Here is a 9,832-nt window from a genome sequence, read left to right as displayed (position 1 = left end):
GGGTCTCGCTCTTGCTCAGGCTGGTCTCGAACTCCTGAGCTCAAACAATCCACCCGCCTCGGCCTCCCAGAGTGTTAGGATTACAGGCGTGAGCCACCGCGCCCGGCCTTACAGATTTTTAATACAGTTTCTGAGACATCCAAATGAAGCCTGTACATTATAGTTGATATGTATCTTTAACTGCTTCTTTAAATCTGTCGTTATCTTTCCATCTTTTTTCGTGTAATTTTTTGTTGAAAACACTGATTCACTGTATAAAGAAGTTTTCCACCTTCCAAATTTTACTGGAACCTCATGGCATCATGTAATGTTTCTCAGCTCCCTGAGTTTCCTCCTGTTAATTGGTAGTTAGATCTAGAGGCTTGCTCAGATTTAGGTTGTGCTTTTTGGTAAGAATACTTCCTAGATGGTGTCGTATACGGTTATATCAGAGGGCACATAACGTCTAGGCTGTCTCTCTTGGGCTCAGACTGATCCATCAGTTATTAAGTTCCTGATTAGCCTTTCACCTAACGATTTAGAACCACAGATGACCATCACCCAAATTTGTTAATTTCATAAGGACTTAAAATGGTGATACTCTAATTCTATCATTCATTCTATCGTTATTAGAATTTATCTCTAAAGAAAAACATTTTCTCATCACCTATTTGATAACACAGTTCATAAAGGAAAGGCAGGAAAAATGTTTGGCCTTTCCCTTTATTGTGTTCAGAATGAGTTGCCTTTCTACCATCTTCTTAAGATTTTGCTTTATAAGTATTATTATAAACTCGTGGATTTTTAACATAATTGATGCGTTTTGATCCTTTGTATTATTCTTATATTCAAATTGCCCAATCTTTGTCCAGTGGAATCCTTTCAGATTAAGTTGTTGCCTTTTTGACGTGACTCCAGGGTTCTTTGAAAACTCCTTGCTTTTGGGCATGACAAGATATTTCAGCCGCATTTTGTATATTTCCTACCCCTGATCTGGAATCAGCCATTTGTCAAAGGAGCTCCAGTTATTTTTAATAGCTATTTGGAGACCACAGTTGGGCATGAGGAACAGTTATTGCTACTAGATTGGTCATTGTTCCTAGGCCTTTTTAGTGAGCAGAGCTAGGAAATGTGAGTATTTTTTCCTAAGAGAAAATATGAAGATACCTATTTTCAGTTCAAAGTTAGGATAACAGGGTTTTTACTTTTTGGTTTGGTATTTGTTTCTCTTTTCTCCCTAAGTTGAAAACTTGGATTCCATATGATGTTAAGGTTATCACTTGTTTTATGCTCCTATGTGTGTGATACTTTCAAAGTAACAATAATAATATTGCTACTATGTGATTACCTGAAAATAGTTCATACTGTCTTTGCAATTCTTTTTCTCAATTAGGATACAACCCACCTAGTCACATTCCTCTGTTTTCAAGTCACTTGAAAGAGTTCCCTCTTTTGTGACCAAGCCACCAACTCAATAGGTTTCTTTGTTATAGCTTGCTTTCGGTTTTCAGGGATTGTATCGTAAAATTTTTTACTTACCTTTTTTGTACTTATTTAAAAAGTTTATAGAGTTCCTAAGTCAAACCATAAAATGGAGCATTCAGAGAAGTCCATTTCTATCCCTGTTCCCTCCACCCTGTTTCCTTCCTTACTCTTTAGGTAACCATTCTTATAGATAACCATTTTTGTTTTTGTTTTATTCTTCCACTTTTAATATTTTTAATATAAGCAAATACTTCAATACATTCATATTTCCCCATTGTTAGAGAAAAAAACCTGCTTACTGTATAGTATATGCACTGTTCTCTATTTTTTTTTTTTCACTTAATAAAAATCTTGGGGATCACTCTATAATAGAAAATAAAGATACCGATCCTTTTTGCGACTGCATAGTGCTCCTTTGTGTGGATTACTGTGGTCTCTTAAAGCCTCTGCTCACGTGGGTTCTGTGGCACATCCGCTCACATGCCATCGGTCAGAGCGAGTCAGATGGCCAAACCCAAGCTGGGGAGTGGGGAATGCTGCTCTCCCAGAGGGTACTCCCTCAGGGAGAACACTCTCCCAGAGGAGATAGTGCAGGTCGCGTGGCAGGAGGGCAAGGCTGGGAGATATAAAATCCCCTTGCCCGAATTCCTGTAGAAGAACCGTGTGGGTTTTTTTCATTGCCATCACAAAAGTTCTAATTTACCTGTGTTTTTGTAAACACTTAAATAATGTCCATGTAGTGTGAGCTCTTTGAGGATAGGACTGTGTTTCTTGCTATTATATCCCTAGTGCCTTCCATACTCCCTGGCACATACTAAAGAATCTATGAATAGTTTTGAATGAGTAAATAATTATAAGTGTAATTATTTTCTTCCTGATCTTTCAAATATCAATCTTAGGTTTTCACGGCTTGATATATGATAATAAAACTGAATCTATGAGGACAATTAACCTCCTTCAACGAATGAATATTTACCAAGAGGTTTTTCTCAGTATTTTATATAGAGTTCTACCCATACAGGTATGTTGTGTTCCGCGACATTGAATTGTTAATATCAGACGAAAGTCAAAATCTGCCATTTTGAGTTGAAAGTTGTTACGTATGTTCTTCTGGCCTTCAACTGGTTTGGTAGAAAATCAGCAATACCCTAATTTTCTCCATGTATATTATGAACTTCGCTTTCTATTAATATATACATAGATACTGCTTTTTATTTATATAAGATTTAAGATTTTTGTACATGTATGCTTCCTGGCATATATTGTAATATATGTGTGCAGTCTTAGAAGCTGGTAAATATTTTCATTTGGAAATGTATAATCACTCTTGATTTATCATTCAGATTAAAAAATTATAAAATTACCAAATCACAATGAAAATTGGACGAAGTCATGTGTAAAACTGGTCTAGAGTAAAGAATGAAGCTAGACTCTCAGGGACTTCCCTCTTGTCGTGGTAGTGGGAGGAAAGGCTGCTGGCAGACTCCCGTATGAAGAGGGGTGGTGTGGCTTACTGCTGGGAAGTCACAGCGGGCTTCTGAATATGACATTTCTACTGTCATAGTTTCTAAATGACAGTGAAGAGGGTTAGGGCTTCTCTGACAAACATTTTTTATTGTTCCCTTTACAGAAATATTTAGAGCCAGTTTATTTTTATATTTACACCTTATTTGGACTGCAGGCGATCTATGTCACAGCTCTTTACATAACCAGCTGGCTCCTCAGTGGCACGTGGCTATCGGGACTATTAGCAGCCTTGTGGTATGTCACAAATAGGTGGGTTGGAATCAGTATGTCTCTCTTCCTTCTAAAATGAGAGTAAAAATGCAGTTACTTCATTTGTAGTTACAGAAATTTCTTCTGCCACGTGTGTTTGGGTAGGAGCATTTTCTCTTTGGTTTACCTAGTGGTATAAATGTTTCTTACTTGGTAAGGTAGAAAGTGCTACTTATGTGTATTTCGAGCTGAGGAACAGAACATTGAATTGCAAGTAAAGGGTATCATCCGTAATAATCCTAATTCTGTTACTTGATTGCTATGTGATCAGTATTTCTCCAGCCACACAGCTCACCCCTTAAAGAGTTTTTAATGATATTTTCACTATCCATCTCAATAGGGTTGTGTGCACCTCTCAATTAGCAAAGCTGTACAAATGCAAGGAAATTCTTACATTGTCTAATTAATATCTATTATTAATTGATTAGCATTGGAGCCTTATGAAATAGCATTTTAAAAAAACGTATTCAAGATATATTGAATTATTGCCTGACCTACAGTAGCAATACCGACAGTAAGTAGGAGTCTTAAAACTTGAACATGAGTTCTAATATAGGGGTTTTTTTTGGTAATCCTGAGCAAATTATTTTATTATAATCCTATTGGGTGCTTAACTATATGCCAAGTACTTTACAAAATGCTTTGTATGTATTCTTTTAACAACCTTATACAGTAGGTACTGTCATTATCCCCATTTTGGAGATGAGTAAATTGAGGCTTAAAAGGTTAGTTTTTTTGTATACGCATACTCTCACATGTAGGTGTGTGTTTTGTGTGTATCGTTCATTGAATGGCTAGTATGTGCAGGCGTGGTCTTGATGCTCAGTGTACAAAGATGAAAAATTGTACTTGCCCTCTTGGGGTTCACATTCTAGAGAGGCAGGAAGCCTTTAAAAATTATTGCCAAAGACAAACTTAAGACTAAAATATAAAGCACTGAAGAAGTACAGAGAAAGAGAATGCATAGCATTGCCTGCTAACATTAATGAAGTTAGAAGTAAAAGTAAGAGGTGCTGGTGTGATACATTCATGGGTTTAGGAGTCATGCTGGCGTGGGCTTGAACGCCGGTGCTACCACTTAACCAAAGCATAGCCGTGGACAGATCACTTACATTTTCTCAATTGGCACGGGGATGATGATGATGGTGAGGACAGTTATTGAGAACCAGTGACCAAAATCTAAGTATACTTATCCTTAATGTAATACATCTTCCACTTTAGGAAATCTTTGAGGAAATTATCGTAAAAATTATTTTGGCCATCCGTATTTTCTTTTGTGCAGAATAGATACCACAAGAGTTGAGTTTACCATCCCACTGAGGGAGAACTGGGCACTGCCATTCTTTGCAATTCAGATAGCAGCAATTACGTATTTCTTGAGACCAAACTTACAGCCTCTTTCTGAAGTAAGTCTTTATAAAAGTTTATATATGTCTTAATTCCCCAATTTTATATAAGAAACTTCAAAAAATGCAATGTGCATAGTGTCCCAATGCATGTGAATAGTACTTGTTCCGTGACCAATTTTTTTAACTCGAGTTAAATTAAATTCTTTATCTGAGCTTTTTCCACTTTCCAAAGAAAATGTTTTCATTTTTGATGTTAAAAATGTCCTCTACATAATCTACCCTTAAATAGTTGGAGCAAACCCACACACAGTTTCTGAGAAACTGTCAGAATTTTTAAGCCATTGCTCTTGAGATGTGATTTGGTGCATTATTGCCTCCATAACAGTGTGGAATACACATAGCGTATGTGAATATTTATATGCAGAGTGTCACTTGATGATATTTAGAGCTTAAGTAACAAATGCAAGGGTTTTCAGAGCAACAGTGTATGGCTTTTCTATCTGGTTTATAGAGATATTGGCTGCTCTTGATAAAACTTGTCTGCAAGGTTTTTTATTACTAGAGACATGTAAATTATACAAAGGTTTTCTTTTTACAGAGGCTGACACTTCTTGCCATTTTCATATCAACTTTTCTCTTTAGCCTGACATGGCAATTTAATCAATTTATGATGCTGATGCAGGCATTAGTGCTGTTCATACTGGACTCCTTGGACATGCTGCCAGCAGCGAAGGTAAGCTTCGTTTTATTTTCTCATTTGAGATTTTCACTGTTTAGTGTTTTGTATGATAGAATGAGACGAAAATATGCAAGTACTTCATGATAAAATTGAAGCTCCTTCTTAGAGCTAAGTATGCTGAGGTCAGTTGATACTGAGTAATTTATGCAGCCTAGTTTGACCATCTTAACTTTTATTCTGCTTGTTTCAAGTTAAAAATGGATTTATTTGACACATAGATGTCTAGGTCAATTGTTATTTATAGAGATGACTTAAAATTTAAAATATAAGATAGCTCTTTTAAAATTTCTTACTACATATTGCCTTATGTGCAAAGAACTCAATGGGTACGTAACAACTTTTCTGTAGTACTTTATAAAATTTTTATAGTAACATTTAACCAATATGGGATGTGCATTCCTGTTGACTGGCCGAAAGAAATAAGGAAACCCATATCTGTCTCTCAGTGTCTGCTACTGTCATTTAATCGTGTGTGGTTTTTTTCATGTGCACAAATGTGTACATTTTTAATGCGTACATTGTGTACCTTTTAAAAATGGCTCATAGTTACATTGTCAGTGAAGGCCCTGTGAGGAGCAGTAATGAGGCACCTCTTCCCTTCCCAGCCTGCAGGGAGCCTGAACTTTCACCTTCACTCAGTAAGGAAGCACATCACCCTCCTGCCCCCCAAATGTCAGTGGGACCTCGAGACTTTCATCTCTATCAGGAAATAATGAGACAACATTTTTCTTTCCCTACCAGCATAGAACTGGCGTGGTGCTATGGTTTGAATGTTTATGTCTCCTCAGAATTCATATGTTGAAATCCCAACCCCAAGGTGGTTGTATTAGGAAGTGGGGCCTTTTAGGAGGTGATTAGGGCCATCGTAAAATAGGCACGAGGGAGCTTTTCACCCCTTTCACCGTGTGAGGACACAGTGAGAAGGTGCCATCAGTGAACCAGCTAGCAGGCCCTCTCCAGACACTGCATCTGCCAGCTCCTTAATCTTGGACTTCCCAGCCTCCAGAACTATGAGAAATGAATTTTTTGTTCATAAGCTGCCCAGGTGATGGTATTTTGTTATAGCAGCCTGAACAGACTAAGACGCATGGTGTGAGAGGAGGCCTGCTGACACAGAAGATTCAAGTGAGATCCGGAGTCCTATTGGTGTGATAGGATACAACTGAGAATCACTCCTTATACGAGAATCAGGAAAATCTCTCTTGAGTGAAAAGAAACAATCAACAGGTGCCAACACCGATACACACAGAAATTGGAATTATCTGACAAGGAGTTTAAAGCAGCCATCATAGAAAAGCTTCATTGAGCAATTAACAAACACACTTGAAACAAATGAAAATATAAGTTGTAAGCAAGAAGTAGACTATATAAAGAAGCAAATGGAAATTTTGGATTTGAAAAATCTCAATAACCAAAATTAAAAGCTTGGGGGTAGGCCCAACAGCAGAATACGATGGTCAGAGGAAAGAATCAGTGACTTTGAACATAGTCTAAAATTCATGTGTTCAGAATCCCAGAAGGAGAGGAGAAAGAGTATGAGGATGAAAAAAAAAAGTATTCAAAGAAATACCTTTTGAAGAAATGACTGAAATTTCTCAAATTTGGCAAAAGATAGACACCTACACCATCAAGAAGCTGGGCTACCGTCAAATAGGATAAGCCAAACAGAGCCTCATCAGGTGGAATTTTTGCAGAAATTGAAAAGCTGATTCTAAAATTCGTATGGAAACTCAAGGGACCCAGAACAGCTAAAACAATTGTGAAAAAGAAGCATAAACTTGGAAGACTCACACTTTCTGATTTCAAAACATACTACAAAACTGTAGTAGTCAACACGCTGTGATACCGGCAGGACAGACATTAGGTCATTAAATATGAAATGTCCAATTACAAATCAGCAGTGTATCTTTGTTATATCTCAACGGAGAAGCAGTACAATTAATCAAAGTATGCGCCTAAACTGTCGACACAGTTCTGCCATGTTAACGGTAGCTTGTTTAAGCCAGCAGCAAAGAAGCCTGGCGAGTGAGTGGCGATGAAATTGTGAAAGATATTTTCCACAGCTTGTTGAGAATTGAATATTTTTCCTTGCAAGAAGTGGTCCAAAGCCTGGAAGAAGTGGTGGTCAGTTGGTGCAAGGTCTAGTGAATACAGTGGATGACAGAGTTTCCAAGTCCAGCTGCTGTAGTTTGAGCAACATTGTGTGACATGTGGTCGAGCACTGTCTTGCAAGAGGATCGGCCTGTCTCTGTTGACCAATATCGGCCACTTCATCACAAGTATCCTCATCATTTCATCCAGTTGGTTGCAGTAGACATCCGCTGTAATCAGTTGACCAGGTTTCATTAATCTGTAGTGGATAATACCAGCGCTGGACCACCAAACAGACACTATTAGCTCTTTTGGATGAGTATTTGGTTTTGGACTGTGTTTTGGAACTTCATCTTTGTCCAACCATTGTGGTGAACGCTTTCGATTTAAAAAAGAATCCATTTTTCATCACACGTAACAACATGGTGTAGAAATGGTTCACCTTAATGTTGTGACAGCAAAGAAAGGCAATTTTCAAGACAGTTTCTCTGCTGACACTTGTTTAATTCATGCGGAAGCCGTCTATCCAGCTTTTTTACCTTGCTGATTTTTTTCAGATGGTCCAACATTGTTGGAACCTTGCTGCTAATTCATGCATGGGCTGAGATGGATTCGCTTCCACTACAGCTTTCAGCTCATCATTATCCACCTTGGTCTCAGGTCACCCACGTGGCTCATTTTCAAGATTAAAGTCACCAGAACAGAATTTCTCAAACCATCGACGTACTGTGTGTTCATCAGCCACATCCTTCCCAAACACTTTGTTGGTATTTTGTGCTGTCTGCGCTGCATTGGTTCCACAATAGAACGCATATTCTAAAATAACATGAATTTTTTACTTATCCATGGTTTCACAAAAATTGTTCTAAAAAAAAATTTGAAAGATAATCTCACAAGCCAAAACATGCATTTGAAAGACTGAGGATGTACCTTCACAGTAAAAATAAAACAAGAAATGTCAGAGATATCAACTGTCAAACTTAGTCCTTAAGGAAATCAGATATTTCATACTTAATAACCTAATAAATCCACGGAATAGAATTGAGAGACCAGAAATAAACCTTCCCAGGAAATAAACAGTCAATTGATTTTCAACAGGGATATTAAGATAATTAAATGGAGAAAGAATAGTCTTTTCAGAAATTGATGCTGGAATAACTAGATATCCACATGCAAAAGAATGAAGTTGGACTCCTGCCCCTCACTCTGCATGCTAATTAGGTTAAAATGGATCATAGACCGAAGTGTGAGGGCTAAAACCATATAGCTCTTAGGAAAAAACATGGGAGTAACACTTCATGACGTTGGAGGTAGTGCAAGCCTTCTTAGATACAACACCAAAAGCACAAGTGACTGAAAAAAATACATTAATTGGACTTCATCAAAATTAAAAACTTTTGTGCTTCAAAGTATACTGTCAAGAAAGTGAAAAGAAAGCATAAAATAGGAGAGAAATTTGCTAATCGCATATCTGATGAAAGACTTCCAGAATGCATACAGATGTTCAACATCATTAGCTATCAAAGAATTGCAAATCAAAACCACAATAAGGATGACTAAAATTAAAAACCAGATAATGACAAATGTCAAGAATGTGAAGAACTTGCAACTCTTGTATGTTCATGGTGGGATTGTAATACGGCGTGGTCACTTCGAAAAACAGCATTTCCTCAGATTTTAAAACATAGTTACCATATGATCTAGGAACCCACTCCTAAGTACATACCAAAGAGAAATGAAAACATAAACCCACACAAAAGTTTGTGTATGTATGTTCCTAGCCAAAAAGGAGAAACCACCCAAATGCCCATCAGCTGATGAATGGATAAATAAAATGTATATGTATATCCATATAATAAATAGTATTCAATAAAAACAAATACTGATACATACTACAACATGGATGAAACCTGAAAACATCGTGCTAGTAAAAGAAACCAGCCACAAAAGACTACATACGTATTATTCCATTTATATTGAAATGTCCAGAATATACAAATCTATAGAAACGGTACATTAGGGGTTGCCAGGGGCAGGGGGAGGGGTAACGGAGAGTGCTGTCTAATGGGGATGGGATTTCTTCTGAAGTGATGAGAATATCTTAAAATTAGACTGTGGTGATTGTTGCACAACTTTGTGAATATACCAAAAATCATGAATTGTACACTCGGGCAAATTTGATGGAATATGAATGATATCTTAATAAAGCTGTTAAAAAGGAAAAACTTGTGCTTCTCTAATCAGTAATTCTGCTTTTAAGAATCTTTCCTGGCCGGGCACGGTGGCTCACGCCTGTAATCCTAGCACTCTGGGAGGCTGAGGCAGGTGGATCACTCAAGGTCAGGAGTTCGAGACCAGCCTGAGCAAGAGCGAGACCCTGTCTCTACTAAAAAATAGAAAGAAATTATCTGGA

At 37.5% G+C, this 9,832-nt stretch overlaps 1 protein-coding gene across 1 annotated transcript in view; it reads left to right on the top strand.

The window, feature by feature from the left end:
* The window catches only part of DPY19L3 (dpy-19-like 3 (C. elegans)), a 60,735-nt gene that overhangs the window by 22,564 nt on the left and 28,339 nt on the right, over positions 1-9,832 (top strand). Inside the window, 4 exon segments of the mRNA XM_012647024.1 lie at positions 2,364-2,485; positions 3,095-3,240; positions 4,523-4,646; positions 5,188-5,322. Coding sequence (XP_012502478.1) covers positions 2,364-2,485; positions 3,095-3,240; positions 4,523-4,646; positions 5,188-5,322 — 527 coding nt within the window.

This window comes from Propithecus coquereli, unplaced genomic scaffold (assembly GCF_000956105.1).
Source record: "Propithecus coquereli isolate 6110/MARCELLA unplaced genomic scaffold, Pcoq_1.0 Scaffold254, whole genome shotgun sequence".
Lineage (NCBI taxonomy): Eukaryota > Metazoa > Chordata > Mammalia > Primates > Indriidae > Propithecus > Propithecus coquereli.
This window is presented reverse-complemented; position numbering and strand designations above follow the sequence as displayed.